Source organism: Thamnophis sirtalis, unplaced genomic scaffold (assembly GCF_051295495.1).
Source record: "Thamnophis sirtalis isolate CommonGarterSnake01/CBP01778 unplaced genomic scaffold, rThaSir2_p1.2 scaffold_9, whole genome shotgun sequence".
NCBI lineage: Eukaryota > Metazoa > Chordata > Lepidosauria > Squamata > Natricidae > Thamnophis > Thamnophis sirtalis.
Window position 1 is genome coordinate 36,253,633 of NW_028261389.1, and position 20,702 is coordinate 36,274,334.

The 20,702-nt window shown below is 35.1% G+C and overlaps 1 protein-coding gene across 4 annotated transcripts in view; it reads right to left on the bottom strand.

Moving 5' to 3' along the window:
• The window catches only part of CFAP54 (cilia and flagella associated protein 54), a 142,338-nt gene that overhangs the window by 75,088 nt on the left and 46,548 nt on the right, over nucleotides 1-20,702 (bottom strand). For all 4 annotated transcript variants that reach the window (XR_015697737.1, XM_087723328.1, XM_087723327.1 and 1 more), the window contains exons 31-38: nucleotides 19,936-20,062; nucleotides 19,322-19,424; nucleotides 16,361-16,446; nucleotides 13,625-13,852; nucleotides 9,771-9,907; nucleotides 7,438-7,635; nucleotides 6,014-6,171; nucleotides 1,094-1,321 (exon numbers count right to left, since the gene is read on the bottom strand). Coding sequence is in view for 3 of the 4 variants with exons in the window: in XM_087723328.1 (XP_087579454.1) it covers nucleotides 1,094-1,321; nucleotides 6,014-6,171; nucleotides 7,438-7,635; nucleotides 9,771-9,907; nucleotides 13,625-13,852; nucleotides 16,361-16,446; nucleotides 19,322-19,424; nucleotides 19,936-20,062 (1,265 nt within the window). In the remaining variant the exon portion in view is untranslated. The remainder of the gene's footprint in view (nucleotides 1-1,093; nucleotides 1,322-6,013; nucleotides 6,172-7,437; nucleotides 7,636-9,770; nucleotides 9,908-13,624; nucleotides 13,853-16,360; nucleotides 16,447-19,321; nucleotides 19,425-19,935; nucleotides 20,063-20,702) is intronic.

Here is a 20,702-nt window from a genome sequence, read left to right on the forward strand (position 1 = left end):
CATATGTAAAGAGGACAAAAGACTTCTGCCATTCAGAGGCGTTCTTTGTCTCCTTCCTCCCTGCGTCCCTTGGCCACAAGGTCTCCTCTCACACAGTGGGACGTTGGCTACGCGCTTGCATCAAGCTGGCATATGAACACCAGGGCAAAACAGCTCCAAGACGGGTCACCGCACACTCCACTAGGAGCGCAGCAGCGTCTGCAGCCTGGGCAACCCAGGCTTCTATTCTAGACATTTGTAGAGCGGCCACATGGGCCTCCCCCACGGCCTTTATCAAAAACTGTAAGATTGACACCTTTGCCTCAGCCGAAGCCTCTTTTGGCAGAAGAGTTTTGCAAAGAGTGGCTGAAATGCCAGAGGCTACGGCGCTTCCCGACCCTGGGACTCAATAGCTTGGGCATGTCCCAGCATTGGACTCTCTGAGCAGTGCACTGGAGAAAGACTGTTGGCTTACCTGAACGGTCGTTCTCGGGGCACTGCGAGGAGAGTCCAAACCCGCCCGGGGTGTTTATTTCTATTGAACGATGTGACTGTATTGACTGTAACTGATTACAGGACGTTTTCCTTCGTTTTCGAACTGAGCATGCAGAGGCAAAGGGGGGCGTGGTCAACTAAAAACATCACTCAGTCCAAGGGCAGATAGGCTGTGTTAACCCAGCATTGGATTCTCCTCGCAGTGCCCCGAGAACGACCGTTCAGGTAAGCCAACGGTCTTTCAGTGCATTGTTGCAAATCCATGTTCCCATCCTCCCAAAATTTTCTTAGGTGTTACCTTAGTTTGTTTCTTTGTTTTTTAAAAAAAATCCTCCCTTCTGGGAGCATACAAAATAAACAAAACCTAGTACAAGAAGACTGCTGCATCAGATTTTCACAAAACATTTACCTTTCTTGAGAAATGAGATGTAAATAAGAAAAACAGTTTAATCATATTGCACATAAAGTATTTATTTATTTCTAAATAATATTTTTAAATGTAAAGGCACAGAAAAAATATACACAATTGAAATGAATTAAACATTGCTAATCTTTGTTCGGTTACTTCAAAATATAAAAACATGCATTATGTTAATTGCAGAAGTAAAAATATATTTACCTTAACATAATTGTTATCTTGAAGCTCAGCTATCATATCAAGCAATACATCTGATGCCATAAAGTATGGAAACCAAATGGTCTTAAGAAAAATCTCCTTGTTAATAGGAAATGGTGCTTGAAAAGATCCTGAATGCTTAATAATCATTTGTATTTCCCTAGTATAGTTCCAAAGCTCTCGGCAGGCATTCTGAAGCAATGTCCAGTGGCGACCCCGATGGGCAAGAACCTGAATTATATTTATCAAATGCACAATTAATGAGTGGGAGTTGGACACATCACAGTGATTTAAATAGTAACTATAAATCATATTTTCATTTATAAAGAACTTCAAACTTAAGTGTGTTCATATGTAAGAACTCTACTGAATAAACTATTTCACTTTCTTAAGATACTAGTTGGAATATATTTCACATAGATTATAACTGTTTTGCTAGAACTACCTAGGACAGAGATCTAAAGAAATACTGAGCAAGATATTTGTTTATGTAAGTTATTTATTTATTTATTTGTTTGTTTGTTTGTTTGTTTGTTTCCCATTCCAGTCAACCAATCTATAACTGAACCACCTACAATTGTAAGTCTACAAATTCATCATTTGGGCTAATATAGATAAAACAAGTTCACAAAAGCAATACCACAATGACAATTAAAAATTAGTTACAATAAAAAAGCATACACTGAAATGCAACCATCACTATATTGGCAATCAAAACATTCAAAGCCTAAATAGAACCAATCAATCAGTAGAGGAATAGGTGTAGAATCTGTGCCCGCACAGCTTAATGAAATAACCATGTTTCTCATCTCTTTTAATATGTATCTAGTGCCACAGTTTAGGAGCAATTTTTCTGAATTAATTTGCACCTAATACTTATTATAGAAAGCTTAGCAGCTTACCATAAAATTTTAGATTTTAAATTAAATCACCTGTGTCTATGAATAAACTATAATATTGGAATGAATGCCCTAAACCATCATGAATTTCTAATCTGAATTATGACTATTATTCCTTTTTCTGTATGGTTTAGCCCCCTCTAACAGTTATGACTGAGTAAACATATTATTAGATAAGCTATTGTTATTATATAAGAGCCGTGGTGGCACAGTGGTTAGAATGCCGTACTGCAGGCTACTTCTGCTGACTGCCGATTATCAGCAGTTTGGCAGTTTGAATCTCACCAGGGTCAAGGTTGACTCAGCCTTCCATCCTTCCAAGGTGGGTAAAATGAGGACCCAGGTTGCTGAGGGCAATATGCTGACTCTGTAAATTGCTTAGAGAGGACTGTAAGAGCATTGTGAAGCAGTATATAAGTCTAAGTGCTATTGCTATTATAAAGTCAAGTTTTTTCTTAAAACTATGATTTATTGAACAACAATGATTGGTGGCTTTAATATTAATCCATATTGAGTGCATAGCATACCATGCTATATCAACATCAAACTATAACTTTGTGTTAAATGTAAATCAGAGTTCTCGATTTCTTTTGCAATCAGCTAGTTAGAAATTATTTCAGCTGTCTGCTGATTCTTGTACAACTAACAAGCAGTAGATCAATTAGTATTTGTGACCATTTAAGAACTTCTAAGAACATATAATGTTGTATTATTTTTTAACTCTGCTCTCTTTTATTTATTTATCTGTGTCAGGAAAGAGAACTGTTTAAAAATAGCTACTCCAGTTGTTCACAAATTGTTCCACGTTGTATTTAAGTTTTTTTTAAAAAAGAAACTCTTACAGAAAAAAGCAAATTCCATTCAACTTAATTTAGCTACAGCATTATTTCCTACATTTCCTATTACTAAACTCCATTTGTTGTTAAATTCGTATCCTTGCTTTGCCATACTGAATTCATACTCTTGATTACTGTACAACCCAGTGCAATTAAATACTTTATTTCTTGACTGCATTTACTACTTTGATTAATCTGCAATTCTAGGAAAGTGAGTTCTTCCATGCCTTCGATGTCTTCACCATCAATTGTTATTTTGACATTTCCATTCTTTGTAGTTGTCATAAACTTGGTCTTTTTGGTATTCAAGAAGTGGACAAATTTCTAACTTTCTTCTTTAATCCATTTGATCAGATCTTTCAATCCTTCTTTGGTTGCTAAAAGTTGTTATGAACTTATCGAAGATTGTTTATGTTTCTTCTTCCAATGGATTATCTTTATTTTTGATTCTTCAAGTTCCAGTTTCCTCAAAATCATATTGGGATACAAGTTGAAAAAGAAAGGTGAACGAATGCAGCTTTGCCACATATCTTTCTACCTCTCAAACCAATCAGTGTCTCCATATGTGTTTGCACAGTGGCTACCTGATTTTTTTCAGTGACTACAACAACGTGGCAGATGTGTTGGCAGCCACAGGTCTTCTAGGGCTCTCCATAGCTTTCAGTTGAAAGCTTTCTTGTAGTCAATAAAGCAGAGGTAGACGTTCTTTGATATTCCTGAAATTTTTCAGTGCTCCAGTGTAGATTTGCAATATGGCCCTCAGCATTATGACCTCTTCTGAAGCAAGCTTAAACATCTGGTTATTTTCTTTTGATAGTCAGCACCAGATATTATATAAATTAATTGGAATTCACATTATTTATTATTTATTTATTTGTATGCTTTCAATCTCACCGTTGAAGTGACTCTGGGCAGGTTGCTAGTGTGAGGATGAGGGCAAAAATTGGAACTATTCTTGGAGTCATCATTTTTGCCACTGGAATCCTGTGGCCATGTGTTTGTTTCCCTAATTTTCCAGCACAAAAATATGATGCTTGTGGGTGATACAGGTCACAGCAATTATATGGGGATGGAATCAAGACCTGGGACTTTCTTGTTTGACAGATGGCTCAATGCCCACATGACTTCTTCCTGAATGATGTCAGGTTCTATTTCTGCTTCCTTTTCCTTATCATTCAGAGGAAACTTGGCCTCTTTGAGGTTTGAGGTTTATTGGGATTTATATGCCGCCCTTTTCCCTGAGGGGACTCAGGGCGGCTTACAACCACAGGGGAGGGGGGTGCAAGGTCAAAAACAAAACAATATGTGCACAAAGAAAAAATAATAAAACACAACTTTCATTCAGCAATCAAACACTCGGGCGGGTAATTGGAAACCTATCCCCAGGCCTGCTGGGAGAGCCAGATCTTGAGGGCTGCGCGGAAGGTCTGGATAGTGGTGAGGGTACGGATCTCCATGGGGAGCTCGTTCCACAGGGTCGGGGCAGCAACAGAAAAGGCTCTCCTCCGTGTGGTCGCCAGTCGACATTGACTGGCAGATGGGATTCGGAGGAGGCCCAGTCTGTGCGATCTGATTGGTCGATTTAGGGAGGTAATCGGCAGAAGGCGGTCTCTCAAGTACCCTCAAGTACTCTTTGTTGCTGGCATACAGTTCTTCTGTTATATTCTCACCATCTGTTGTTGAAACCTTGTTGGTTAGACACATCTTTACCTTGTTTGTTTTTGAAGATGCTTTTATGAGCAGTAAATGATGTATGAATCCTTTTTGACTTGCACCAAAGTATTCTGGTGTGGCCCTTCATGCAGTCCTCATCTAGCTGCTTGCAACATTGGTCCCAGTAAAATTTGTTATTTTTCCTTGTTGCTTTTTGGAAACTTACATTAATTCTCTGCTCCCTAATGTCTGCCTGTTGTTTTGGCTGCCTTTCTTCACTCACCTATTCTGATGGCTTCATATGAAAACCAATTGTGCTTTTTCTCTGGCTTTTATTTTAGCATATGTTCAATTGCTGCTTCAATGATGGTTGATTTTTTTTTTTGCCACAGTGCATTGGGCATATTCTCAGCAGTGTCCAGCAGTTCAAATATATTTTTAATCCCAGCTGCATACATGGAAGGTATTTGGGTGATATCAAACTTTTGGGATGGTGCTGTCCTTTTGATGTCGCATAAGTTAACTCTGACTTTAGCTGCCAACAATTCGTAATATGAACTACAATGGGCACAAAATAGTCTTGACAGCAACAACTGAAATGCACTGTTGATGGCTGTACAGGACATAATTGATCTTGTTATGGTGCAAACTATTTGATAAGATCCAAATGTAAAATTCATGATTCAAAATCATTTTTATGGCAAAATTAATGCAAAGAAAACTGATGCAAATAATCATTTCTCTCCCCAAGTCCAAAACTTTTAGTAATTCAAGTTTCAGCTTGACTGCCAACCTTTGCATTAAAATCACCTATGTAAAAACCCATGGATCTAAACAATATTCTTTTTGAGCACTTGCTTCAAAGTTTTCTGATGCTAGCTTAGAAAACTTCTACTGCAAACTCTGCTGCATTAATTGTTGGATGTAGACTTGGACAACTGTGATAGTTTGACGCAGTTGACACAGATTTGGCTGTTATAATTCAATCATTAACCATTGACAAATTTTCCATTGCTGCAATAAGTTTCTTCCTGTGATAAATACCACTTCATTATTATTTTTTTGGTGTCACGTCCAAGTGAATTCCTCAAAGCAATGAATTTCTCAAACTGGAAGTAGCCATTGTCTTTCCAGTATAACTCAATTGACACCAAAGAGGCTAATTTTCAACCTAGCCATTTCAGATTGCTCTCATAGGCTTGTATCTCCAGCCCTGGAAAAAAATCAGATTATTTTAATAATAATGCAGCTCCCTCTTGCTCTGAAATAAAAGAGCATGTATGGAGATGAATACAGATTGCACCTGACAAGTAATGACTTCCATGAATCACTGGAAAAAGAGAGGGAATGAACTAAAAATAGTTTAAAATTATCCTACATCGTTTTCTTAGAGTTCTTATCTTCAAAAACAGAACAACAATGCAGCAAGAAACTAGAAATTGATAAATATATTCTTGCCAAAGATGATAACATTATTTGCTCAACAAAATCAGAAGAGATATGTTTATTAAAATTGTAAATATAGTTAACATTACCACAGCTCTTCTAAAATATAGGAATATTTTCGTGAAATGTTCCAGCACAGCAGAATAACAAGTTGTTTTTTCACGTTCCTTAAGAGAACTATAACCTTGAAGTGGCCGAGGAGTGTCTCTATCACTCAATTTAGAACTACGATCAGGAGAAATGGGTTCTAAAATAAAAACAAACAAAAATCATTGAGTTTAACTAAAGCAATTCACAAATTGTAAAAACTGTTCTAAGCCTCTTATTAAGAAAACAAAATCTAGAGTCTTAGTTTGCTAGTTTATTAAAATAATATTTTTTCAAAGATAAAGGAAAATGCCATAGAATATTCTATATATACCTAAATCAATTGTAAGGTAGGATTTCAAGTAAATAAGCATCACACCCACATCTCCAATCAATATGTTTTAATCAGTGAAAGACGGTTCTTGGTACAATCTGAGTTAGTCACTTGGAGAATATGTTCCTCTCTTTGCTTTCCAGAAAAAAATATATATCAAATGCTACAGTGCAGCATCCCCCAACCTTTTGGGCATCAGGGATGGGTTCCATGGGAGATGTTTTTAAAGGGACCGGAGGGGGCATGGTTTCACGTGCTACCTGCATCCTGCGGATGAGGCTTTGCCTGTTTGCACAGACCAGTTTCTGGCATGCCGCAGTCCAGTGCCAGTCCACAGACCAGGTGTTGGGGACCCTTGCTATAGTGCATGTTACATTTCTTTGGTTACTTGATTCAATAAAAATAAATAAAATAAATAAGCACGGCAGGGCAGATATAACAAACCTTTTAGCTGACTGGTCCACATGATAAGACCTCCCCGGATAATAAGCCCAATTGGGCTTTGGAGCGTATGAACTAAAATATGCCCTCCCCCAAAAATAAGCCGTCCCTGAAAATATTGGGACGCAGCAGTAGCCATGAGATGACCATGCTTGCTGCCTCCTGTACCTCAAAAATAATAAGACCTCCCCAAAATAAGGCCAAGCACTTATTTCAAGGGTCAAAATAAAATAAGAACCTGTCTTATTTTCAGGAAAACACGGTAGGAAAATTATTAACTTTCTTTTATAATGTTTATAACTGCTATCTCAAATCCATGTTAACAAGGAAAACCAATTGCTTTCCTTGCCAGTTGCTATGAAATTATTCTTCCTTTTAAAGTTCCTCAGTTTGCACATTGTCTTGCTTTACATAAAAGTTACCATTCCAACTACTCTGGTTTTGATATTTTATCCATCCATAAACTTTGCTGTATCCATGTGAGACTTATAATTTTTTCAAGATCCACAGATAGAGCACTTGGCAATATGTAGTGAAAGTTTAGCTGTGAGTTAATAATCAGTTGTACTTTTCTGAAAGTAGATCTCTAATTTGTGAGGATATGATCAATCCAAAAATTGTCAAGTACCCGACATGCATGTGGCAACCCACCTGAATCTTGGCCTGAAGTTGAGAGTTGGGTCAGTTCAGTGGATTCACTCATGACATCAATTTCAGGGGAGAGACAATTATTGTGGTCAAGTATGCTTGAGCTGGAAACAGTGCCTGAAGAAATGCTTTGTAATGTAGGGCTAGAAGCAGGCAATGAAAGCCCATTGTCGAAGGCAGGGGAAGTAAAATCAGGGGTGTCTGAGCAAAGAAGAGCAAGGAAGGTTATATTCATTGCAGATGAGCTGTTGGCAGCAGAATATTCAGGGAAAGTATTTCTCCAGAAATGTATAACTGCTCTCAACCTAACAAAAGATCAAACTAGAAAAAAATCTGAAGAAATATTTTTCAGTGTTTCTCTGATAACTAGTCAGGAGCTACTGTGTTTGATTACTTATCTGCTGCTAGTAATAAAGAAGATTGATGGTGCAAGAAGAATTAGTGGTGGTACATTATATTGTTGCTGTCAAATGATATGGAATGGCTATTCTGTTTAAAGATATATAGGGAAAAAATAATAAAATCTTTTTCCATTTCCATTAATTCAGGGAATTTCTGAAATGTCTCAAGAAGGAAAAATATGCAGTACTCAAAAATAAAAACTGAGGAAAGTACACTTAAATAAGAATTGCAGTACTCTTTTTAGGTAATCAGTTGCCAAGATCAATATGCCTCAATATGAACTGTATTTGTTCCAGAGAAGTACCTTTAAATCAATGAATTTTTTGAAATGTAACTTCAAGACTTGCTGTATTAACAGTGTAATTGTCTACACCCAAATTACACCTAAAGTAATAAACAAAATCACAATAGATCCATGTAAGTTATATTCTCTAGAATGAATAATAAGATGTTTGCCCTGGAATGTATAGAAGCTCTGAGGAAATCATCAAGCACTTTTTGAAGTTGACGATCAACGAGGCCTGATTTATGCTAAGCCATGTGACTCTCTCAGCTTCCAAAGAGAAAATAATATTTGACATCTACCTAATTCAGCTAAACAATACCAAACCCACATAATAGAATGCTGTAAATCACAGACTCCCCAGATTAGGAAACCAACACAGATAGACTCTTAAAAAGTACCCTGTTTTCTTAATTAGACTTATAATGGAAGATGTTCTAGGCAACAACAAATTTAAGTTTCAAATATGTTCAATGAACATAGTTATAATGCTTTTGAAAGAGAAGTCAACAATGTGAAATTTACTGTAAGACTAGTCATATTAACAATACATACAAATATTTACAGATACTGAGTTTGAAAATACGTTGGACCAGGCAGAAGAAATGGCAGAATGAAAAATAAATGTTCAATCTAGGAAAAAAGAATATTGAAATAGAATAAATGAGTGAGAAGGGGAAAAAAACATCTTTACCTATCCCATAGGGACATATGAGATCTTTTAAATATATAAAACTTAAAAAAGACTAATTCTAAAAACAGCACAGCTACTATTTAAGGAGTTATGGAAATCTTTCTGAGATATTAAATAGTCACGAAATCAATTCTCATTTTAAAGATTTGACTATAATAACTATGGTTTTTAAGATGCAATACTGTTATCTATTACCTGCCTAACAAGAGCCTTGTTTGTGGTAATGCAGATTCAGATCAAATGGCCATCTAGAATAAAATAACTACTGGAGAGACAGAAACAGCAAAGTTTCTATAGTGAGTCCAAGGCAGATAATTGGAAAGAATCAACAACCAAAAGCCATTAAAATCCCAGAAGCAGAAAAGGTAGCAAAATAGAAAAGAAAGTGAGAGAAAAGAGGAAGAAAATAGAATGATGATTCAAAATGTAATGCACATCTAGAACAAAGAACCCAGGAACAAATATACAAAATACAAGTAAAACTACAGAAGATAAAATGTATAAATGTATGGTCAGACTTTACATAATAATAGATTGAATTAAGACATTGGCTATGAAACAAAAAACACGCACACTAGAAATGTTCTTTAAGGAATCAGAAAGTCAGCTATAGCAACATAGTGAAATGGTATAATTATCTATGCATACTGAAAAATCAGATTTAGAGCACATTTTCAGACACTTCCAAAATTAGAATTCAGTGATTGCATTCAGCGTTAATGGATTATGTGTTCGATTGACTCAAACTTAGCCTCCAAACATAGCCACTCAAAAAATATATATTTTAAAATCATTCTAAAAGTCATCATCCAACAATATCAATTTTATTGGTCCTTGTCTTAAAATGCTGGAACCAAGGATCTAAAAGGATTACTGTAGATATCTTAATGTATTTTAGTAAATAACTGCATAAAACACAATAGTTGAAAATTCACATTTTATTATCTATAGTATTACCAGGTTTTCGACTGACTTTTCCTGAAAATGTTCTTTTAAAAGACAGATGTTTAAAATCTATGATTTCTTCCTCTGGCACTATCATGATTGTGCCTGAATTGCTTAATGAGAATATTTCAGGGTTCAGATCATTATAACTGCAAAACAAAAACATACACAAACACAAGTACATGCTTAATAATTGAAATGTAGCAATATTGCAACATTATTATTATTATTTATATTGTATTCATTAAACATGAAACTCAACCAACTGAACATTCAAAAATGCATCACAAATACCAGTGACTGATGCTAATGATTGATACAGTTTGCTGCCAGCATCCTAGGTATCAACCAAGTACCTTCTTAAAATATATGATGTTCTGAGTAGCAGTTTTTTTGTAGTTCCGTTGGTGTTATTGCAGGAAGCTGCAATTTATTGATGTATCTTGTAAAATTCTTGTACATGGTGCCAAGTGCCCCGATGACAATGGGTACCACTGTTACATGCTTCATCCATAGTCGTGTAGTTTCAATGGCCAAGTTGCGATATTTCATTATTTTTTCTAGTTCTTGTTCTTCGACTCTGGCATCTCCAGGAACAGCGATATCAATAAACTGTACACTTCGGCCCTCTACAACTATGATATATGGCATGTTGTGCTCCAAATGACGATCTGTTTGTATTCGAACGTCCCACCTTATCATTTTCGATCACTTTTTCCACTCTATGTTCCCATGACTTTCTGGATACAGGTAAATCATATTTTCAACAAAATGACCAGTGGATTAATTTAGCAACTCGGTCATGTCTAGCTTTGTAATCAGTTTGTGCAATTTTGCTTCATTCACATATTAAACATGAAACAGTTTCAACTTTGTTATTTCAAAGTCGGCAGTTTGGGTTGTCAATGGATTTTTGTATCTTCACTTTCATGACATTAGTTTATAGTGCTTGTTCTTGAGCAGCCAGTATTAAACCTTCCGTTTCTTTCTTGATAGTTCCCATTTTAAGCCATGCTCATGTCAAGTTGTCATCACATTTTTCTTCAATGTTTTTCAAGTGCTGTCCATGCAAAGCTTTGGTTTTCCATCTATTTAATCTGTCATCCAGCTGTTTTTCCTTCTATTCTGCCTTTGCTTCTGTTCTCCATTTTCACCACCTGCAGCAATTTTTCTGTACTATGGTTCACGTAATCCTATAAACTTAATTTTTCTTCTTCTACAGTTTGATGGATTTGCAATAGCCCCCTACCCTGCCATTTTTCTTGGCAAGTACAACCTGTCGTTGTCACTTTGTGGATGTAAAGCATGGTACATATTCAAACGTTTGCGTGTTTTCCGGTCCAAATTTTCCAGTTCAGTCAGAGTCCAGTTGATGAGTCCAGCTGAGTAGCGTATCACTGGAACTGCTCATGTATTTAATTATTTAATTATGTTTCCAGCATTCAGCTTTGATTTATTTTGCAGACCCTCCTGATGTATTCCTTTTGCGTTGACTCTTTGACTTTTCCATTCAAGATGTTATCTGCTTCCAATATGCCTAGGTACTTGTAACCATCATCCTTTGCTAATGCTTTCACTATATTTCCATTTCCCAGTTCTATTCCTTCTGTTTTTTCCATTTTTCCTTGCCACATGGATAATATAGCACTTTTTTCAAGCCCAAAGTTCATTTTGATGTCACTGCTGAACAGTTGAACTGTGTTGAGTATTGATTTAAGTTCAGTGGGGCTTTTCGCATACATCTTTAAGTCATCCATGTATAGTAGATGGTTTATCTTGCCAAGTTGGCTTCCGATTTGGTATCCCAGTTTTTTGTTTCGTAGGATTATTGTCTGTGGAATTAATGCAATGTTGAACAGTAGTGGTAAAAGTGGATCCACTTGGAAATTATTATTATTATTATTATTATTATTATTATTATTATTACTACTACTACTACTACTACTACTACTACTACTACTACTATTACTATTCACCCTTGATGCAGAATACTTCTAAATACTTCATCTAAAGCACAGGTGTCAAACTCGCAGCGTCACATTGTCGTCATGGGATGAGTTTGACACCCCAATCTAAAGACATGTTAACAATCCTGTTTATAGTGTGGCAACAATAGGATGAGCCTGGACTATATTGGTTAACATTCTTTCTTTTTCTTTATTCGTATCAGAAGTTAATATTCTGAACTGCATCTTTTAACAGCCAGGTGAATGCAACCAGATCTTATTAAATAATTTAAATGAAAGTTTTCTAATATTTAATAAATGAATATTTTCTAGTATTTAAAGCAAGACAAATTTCAAATTTGAATTGACATTCTATCAATTTACTATATATAGAAAAATCTGCCTTTGTTTGTTACAAAGGATATAATAGCAGTTATAGTACTGGTAATAATTCATTTTAATCAAAGGTCAGTACAGAAAAGGTTGCATAAATAATTTGCATCATTTTAATTAAGTTATAATTGACTCTCATTTTCATGGACTAATCAAGAGAGACTGACATTAGTCACAAATTTCTTTTAAATTGAAAAGCAAATCATGTCAAGGACATTTATATCATTTGCATGATGTTATTACACAAATAATGCAAATTACTAATTTTCAATAACTGATTCATTTTCATGGTGCCATCATTACACAAATAATATAATCTGCCAATACTCAAGCCATCAGACAAGCACTGGAAGCACTAGGGCATTGGCTGAAAGCTGGATAGAACCTATGGAGAAATTCTCTAAGAATTCCAGTTTTAGGTTAATTTATTGTTGCTCTCATTGAAATATCAGATTCTATTGAACCTTTCATGAATACAATCTAGTTTCACAACATCAAAATCATGAATTGACTATAGCCGTGCTAATAATAAAACCTGTTATTTTATGCAAAGGCTGAAGAGTTGTTTCACAAGGTCTTTCTCTTATTGCTTCAAGGTTTTTGTTCTGAAAATTTTAGCCTTAATGGTCAGGAATGCCACACACCTCCTTCAAATGTAAATCTAAAATATGGCTTCAGCAAAGAACAATACAGGATGTGATATCCAGAGTGGATGGGAATTTGCTTCCATAGCTCAAGTATTTCCAAATGGCTCTTCTCTATGGATTCAAAGTTCTCTGTGTATTGCCTTTAGTTTCTTAGAAATTACCTTTTCTAGTTCCTAGTGAGCATCAAAAACTGTTTTTCAAAGGTCCTTAGAAATCTCTTTTGCTTGGGACAAAATTCCTGTGTTATGAAGAAAGTGAATACTTAGAAATCTGTTGTTTAAATAAGGCAGGATCTCCCATGCTCACAGTTGATTAAATCCATTGATTGAAACAAGTGACTCTAATTTAGCCTTCAAATGAACTGATATGCCTGGAAGGTCACACACAAATATATTGTTTTGGATTATTTTCTTCAATGAAATAAATGAAAAAGTATAATGTTTTTGACTAATTTCATTTATCTAGTTTTAAGTCTTATGTGGATAACATATCACTTTACGCCATATTTATGTAGAAATACTAAAAATTTGCAAACTGGGGATGGAAGAAGTGAGAGAGGCTGTAAGTTATAAAGGTTACCCAATGAAAGCAATTCCTTTGTGAATCAGATTCAGAAGATCATGCCAGTCATTTGGATTGACTGAGCCAATGAGGAAAAATTCTTAGCATTGGAAATAATTAATGAGAACAATTTAAATAAAAATTATGTTTGTTTTGGTCTTGGCATTTCCTTTGATGTCTTTGGTATCCTGGTTTGATATCGGTCCTAGAAATTTTAAATAAGCTAGCAACACGAGAATTTAAAATATACGTAAAACACATTTTTTGAAATAAGAGGCTGACACAGTTAAATCAGTTAGTTATTCTTTTCACTTTTTACCTGTCTGGACTTTGTATAAAATTTTCAATAGTAAGGAGCTCCTGTGTCCGTTTTTTTAACAAATTAAAGTGAACAATTGCCAGGTAAATATTAAGCTGAGCTCGCCATGGCATTTCTTCATTATATAGCCGACGATATCTTCTTCGTCTTATGTAGATATCAGAACATATATTTAGCTTAATTATCAGGATTTCAAAAGCAATTTTCCTTTTTTCTTCTATTTGTTTCCTAAATAAAATTATAGGGACAACACCTTGAATGATAAGCCATCACAGGAGAAAACATATTTTAAGACTATAGAAACAATTACATTCCTGATGATATAGATATGGATATGGATATGGACATGGATATATTTCTTTGAAACTTACTTCTTTGTAGATTTCTACATCTACAAAGAAACAAGTTTCATCACATTAATAAATTAAATTTCATTAATTTAATCTAAAGAATGCATATAGAGAAGAAATGAACAACTTTTAGAAGAGGGACCAGCTTGTTCCCCAGACCAGATCTAGGGAGACACATCTTTATAAAGTCCTCATCATGCAGATTATGAAGTTTCTAGTTAACAATTTGTTCAAGGCACAAGGGCAGTAGTTAAAGCAGTAGTTTCTGTTAAGCTGACTTAGCTTACCTTTTGCTTTTCATATAGAATTAGCAAAGTCTCCATAACTAACAGATATCTAACAGATTAACATTACTCCACTCTTTCCTATTATTTCCAATACTAAATAATTTTCTATTATTTTCTATATGTAAATAGCCACTTTGGTATAGTGGTTAAGGTACCAGGCTAGAAACCAATAGTCTATGACTTCTATTTCTGTTTTAGGCATGAATCCAGCTGGGTCACCTTGAGCCAATCACTCTCACAGAGTCCTGGGAAGCAAGCAATGGCAAACCACTGCTGAAACCTCATCAAGAAAATTGTAGGGACTTGTCCAGGCAATCACCAGGAGTCAATATTGATTCAAAGGTATAGGCACACCCACAAAATTTAACATACACATATACTCTCTCAAGTCCTGATATGCTGCCTTACGGCAATGGGGCTGCAGGGTGGAGTTCCTGATAGCTAGGAATTCCAGGAATATATGCCAAAATATATACTCCCAAAAGGGGAACCTAAGCCATGAAGGTTATCTCATGTGTCCAACTAAAACCAACAGGTACCTATATCAGATAACAGTGATAAGGAAAATGCTGAATGTTGATGATGACTTTAGTGACAACAGCAAAAACATCATTTCAAAGTTGGTGGGAAAATGGAGTAGTAAGCAAAACCCACATGGATAGACAAGATAAACTGATTAATAATATAGTGCTAAGTGATGGCCTCTTCAGGCTTGGTGGCACTTAATCTGCTACTGAGAAAGAGCTGAGAATCTTTAGGGCAACTAGTGATGTTTATAAAGCAACTAAGTTAAATCCTTTGAGACACTTAGTTTCAGCTGTTGCCATGAAGGAAAAGAAAATCCAAGCTGCCAAGACAGAACTACAGTGGGAATGTGGAATGTAAAACATGAATACGGACAGGCTCAACAGTGAAAGATGAAATGAACTTACTAACATTAGAGAATCATAATGCACTGGGATTTCAACAGAAAAATCATATGTTAACAATACAGAACATGGAAAACAAAGAAGGAAGAGTATTGCTTTCACAGTCAGGAAATATATATATAGGTAGTCCTCAAATTGCAATGGGTCACTTAGTGACTGTTCAAAGTTACAACATAACTCTGCAGGGGTATTTATGAAGTGGTTCTGAAGTTCACAATCATGTGAACTGTATTTTGGGCACCTGGAAACCAGACCAAATTTACAGCTGTTTGTAATGTCCCACAGTCACATGGGATACTTTATGACATTTTTGCCAAAAATGGCATTTACTTCCATTTTTTGGTAAATGGCGATCAATTGGTTCATTTTAAAGATCATTGCGTTCACTTAATGAGGGCTGCAAAAAAGGTCATAAAATTAGATCAGTCATGTAATGACCGACTCTACGACCATCATGTCTTATGACCGTAATGGACATTACAATTGTAAGTCAAGGATTACCAGTAGCACAGATAGTACTTGCATATAATTCAACCAGGGTCCAATAATATCAATTAGATTTCTTGGACATCCTTTTAATATAATTGCTATCCAAGCATAAACTCCACCACTGATGAAGAATAAGAGGAAATAAAGTTCAATCTGAAATCAACAGAATATGCGAGCAAGAAGCTTACGGTTAGAGTCTGGAATCACAAAGTTGAAGGCAATGAGGAAAATTTACAGGGTTGTTTTTGGTGGGAAAAATGGAACTCACCTAAGATCAGATGCATTTGGGTTTCACAGTCTATGGTTGATGGACAGTAATGTCCTAAAGACACCACCATCCCTAACTTACAAGTTTCTGTACCTCTGGGAGGACTACAACTTGGGTCCACCAATTTACACATTACATCAAATTTGCTTCCAATTGGCTGTTTGAGAAACTCCATTTTGTTTTGGATTGCTCAAATAATTCAAATAATTTCAACATTTAAAAGAAATCAAATTTATTTCAAGTCACTTAAAATTCAGCCTGGAAGTTTACTGAACTTTAGTGAATATTAATGAAAGCAAAAATTAACTAGCATTCTTTTTTTATTTAGTGCTAATATGTCATAAATAGTAATATATCATAAATTCCCAGGCATAAATACCATTGTAATTTATAGGGGAAAAAACATTAGCAACCTTTTTCCACCAGGTGTTTTAATCGATTGTTTAGGCAGACCTTTCTTCTTGGAACCTCTCTTCTTTGGTGTTGATAATTCTGTAACCTATATAAAAAAATCATTATATCATAATAATTATAAATGCTCAAAACACTAATTTCAGTTACCCACAGCCCAGTAAGAGCTAAACAACAAATATGCATTCATTTTATCTCAAATAAATCCTAATAATAGCTTTATAAAATAAATCAAATTTTGTTCTGAGAATAATGAACAATCATAATGAATTGTAATACATTTGAAAACATACACGTTTTATAAATCTATACATAATATGCGAACATAGTAATAAGATTTAGTTTCTCTCCTGCAGAATTTAAATTCTGGAGAATCTATTTCTAACCTGGTCATTTAATATCTTCCAACAGTTACAACAATATCCACCTTGTTACTGGTCATGCTATATATTGATTTAGAGGCACATGCATAGCAGTTTAAATTTTACTAGGTTACAGTCTTAATCCTTCCTTATTTTTAACCTGATCTATGCTCCAAATATTTTCCTTTAAGCCTATTTACTTACTTATCTATCGAGATTGTAATTTCTTTTCATTTTTTTCAGACTGAGTTCAGAACACATAGAATCTGCTTTTATTTCTGCAACTGTCTCTTTTACCTGCTGTACAGCTTTTCCTCTTTCTTTCTAAAGCACTTTCACAAAATCTTTTTAGAAGCTTTTTTGGCTAAACATACCTCAATCTGCATTTCTCTGAGACATTCAGCAATGACATTCAACAATGACGAAATATTTAGAAGTAAACTCCAGACCTTAAATTATTTCTCCTTTGCTTCCACATACTGTAGCTCTCAGCTGACTATACTTCATTCTGTTACTCTATGACAGCAATGGCGAAACTTTTTTGGCTCGCGTGCCGCAGGGGGGGTCGTGTGAGAGCATGCCGCACCCATAATGCAATGTGCGACACCACCCCAGTGTGCATGCACGCACTACAGGTGCTCCCCCCATTTTTGCATGCTTTTTTCACCCTCCCTAGGCTCCAGAGGCTTTATAGGAGCCTGGGGAGGGTGAAAACAGCCTCCCCTCCCCCAGAAGCCCTCCGGAGGCTTCAGGGACCTTCAGGAGGTTTCCCTGAAGCCTTCAGAGCAGTCAAAACAACCCTCCGAGCAAACCAGAAGTCCGTTCCTGAACTTTCAGTTTGCCCATAGGGCCGGTTTTTTGCGCTCCAGAGGCTTCAGGAAGCTTATGGAGCCTCCAGAAAGCCTCGAGGGGGGAGGCTCTTTTCGCCCTCCCCAGGCTCCTATAAAGCCTCTGGAGCCTGGAGAGGGCGAAAAATGGCTTTTAAAAAAGGTGAATAGGGCATCTCCTCATGTGCCCTGACAAATGGCTCCACGTGCCACCTGTGGCATGCGTGCCATAGATTCACTATCACTGCTCTATGACAATTCAGCTTTTCTCCTGTGCCTTGTCATTTCCTTGCCTGCCTTATGTCTTTTGTCTCATTTAGACAAACTAATATGATCTAGTCTCAAATACTTCCAGCTTCATCAGGGTGTTTGCAGCATTGCCAGCTAATGAGCAACTCAGTAATCAAATCATTAGCAATCTTGGTCTCCAGCCATTCTGGCCTTTATTTGAGTTTTGTTTGTTAATTGCTTACAAATAAGCAGAGAATAGAGATTCCTATTTCTTTGAGAAAAGTTGTGAATCTATTTTATCAGAAGCTTGGTTTCCCTTACAAACACTAACTAGTAGGAAAATATTAACAATTTTCTAGTCTATTATAGGTGTGTTTTTTTCTATATATTCATGTGAAGGAAGAATTTTCATTTTTCAGTCACTTCTGGGCAAGTTTCTTTCTTTAATGGCCTGCAGGTAGAATATCTTAGGATCTTACATACACAGTCATGTGAAAAAGAAACTATACTTTCTTTGAATTCTATGGTTTAGGTATCAGGACATAGTAAAAATCATCTGGTACTTAGTAGTTCTTAAAAGTAGGCACTCAAATGAACAACAACACATGACATATTACACCATGTCATCATTTATTTTACAAAAAGAAAGCTAAAATTCAAAAGCCATTTTAACAAAGTGTGCAAAATATTATTGATTTCACACACTAGCAAATGAAACTTATAGCAAAATAATGCTGATCATCATACAACAGAAATTAGAACCTTGCATGGGAGGAAGATTTTAGAATCTGGTTTCCTGGTTTTAGAAAAGTGCTGATGCACACTGGATAATTGAGAAACCCAAAGAATACCAAAAAGAAGTTTGCATATGTTGTATTGATATCTACATAGATAAGAATCATGCTAGGCTCAAATTGTAATTTGGATCCATTTTATATGAAAGTTCTCTGAAGTATATAATGCTGGGAAAGGTAGAAGAAAATAAGAAGAGAATACTTCAATCTGTTACTATATGTTTGATGTACATGTAGGGGAAAAAACCCTTTGACTACTTTCATGCTTGATTATTAGTCTGTACTCCTGCTTAACTTATCCTTATTATTTGATATAAATCCTTGAGGTATCTTCTCAATCATCAAAACTATAATCTTACTGTTCCGTTTAATTTGGAACTGAATTTCCATAATTTATATTGTGTACAATCACAAAATGCATTCATGCATATGGCCTAATTTGCATCTTTCCAACATCCAAAGTGCATTATGTCAGCACGAATACCATATATATTAATAACTTCAGTACATATCTCTTCATATCTATTACATGAGTTAAAAAGTAGAAATTAATAGAGAACATATTCTACATGAGATTATTTTATATATTTTATTTTCACTGGTAGAGTGAATTGTTAACAGTTATAATTTCTGACTTCAGAATTTAATTTTATACTCAACTATGACAAAAGTTGTAATTATTCCTTACTGAATTTTTTATTCAAATAACTAAGAGATCCCAAAACCTTTCTTAAAAAAAATAAATTAACCTTTGAAAAATCTTGTGTTGTGGTCTTCTTTGTATCTGCAGATGAACGAATCTTCTTCCTCTTTTTTGGAACTTGTTTAATACCAAGAAGGAATCTATTCCGCCTAGGAAACAAAAAAGTCTAACATTACTACATTAGGTTTTTTCAAAAAGTAGCAGCAGCTTTGAACATTTTTTTCAATATTTAGAGCATTACTTCACCAATAATTTTTGTCACATCTTTTTGTAAAACAATACACAGTCTTCTTTAAATAAAGGCTGAATGTGCTGTGCTTCAAAACATTTTTAACTAAAATGCTAATCTGATTTCATCATAGAAAAGGTAGTGGGAGTTAAGAGACAACTAAGAAACAAACATATACAGTAAGAAGCCACTGAGATATTTGTCTAGCAATTACTGCTATAATAACTAATGCCGATTACAAATTCTGGAAGTATGTCTAAGAAGCCATATTAATATGAAAAGATATTATGGTGCAATTGAAGGAATTTGTCATGGTGCAAAAGCTCTCAGTGAACATACAACAGATCAACTATCTTTGCAGCTATAGTTTCTGCAATTGCAAGGCCATAAAACTGACAGAATCTTGTCAGTTGAAAACATTTTGCACCTACTTTTTAAGATACTCTTGAACATCATCAGACCACTCCATTATTCGCATCCATTTTTCTTCATTTAGTGCTTTCACTATAAGCATGACAAAATATTCAAGGAAACGAGAGTTCTTCTTAAATTTCAGTACTGTGTAAATATAAAATAAGTGTAGTTATTCCGTAGTATTTTAAATTACTATTCTTGATAGAATATTCCATTAATCAAACTAATTTGTATCACTTTAAATGGAAGCTGCCTTGAATCACCTATGTGCGAGAAGACAGCAATATAAATTTTCCTAAATAAGTAAAATTAACATCTGAAAATGGATTTCTAAAATCTTAAATTTTAATCTGCATCCAAAAGAAAAATTAAAGCTTGATGTTAAAAAATAATAATAAAATAATGCTTGTTATAGAGAAAATTCTTTGTAGTTAAAATTTAAAACATTTAAATTATTTGATATATTTTAATGTTAAAAACTATTTGTGTTTGACATATCCCTGCATTGTGAAATGTGGCAATTTTTTCTTAGTTAAGGAAGGGTATTGCCATAATTTTAAAAATGTAAGTTTGCACTGTTATGTAGAAATCAAAGCCCAAATAACAGAGAATCTAAAGACCACATGTAGCAGTGATTACCATATTTTTTGGAGTATAAGACGTACCTTTTTTCCTCAGAAAAGAGGCTGAAAATCTGGGTGCGTCTTATACATCGAATATAGCATTTTTTGCCTCCCGAAGCCCCGCCCCTTCACCAAAATGGCCATGCATACCCTTATGGAGG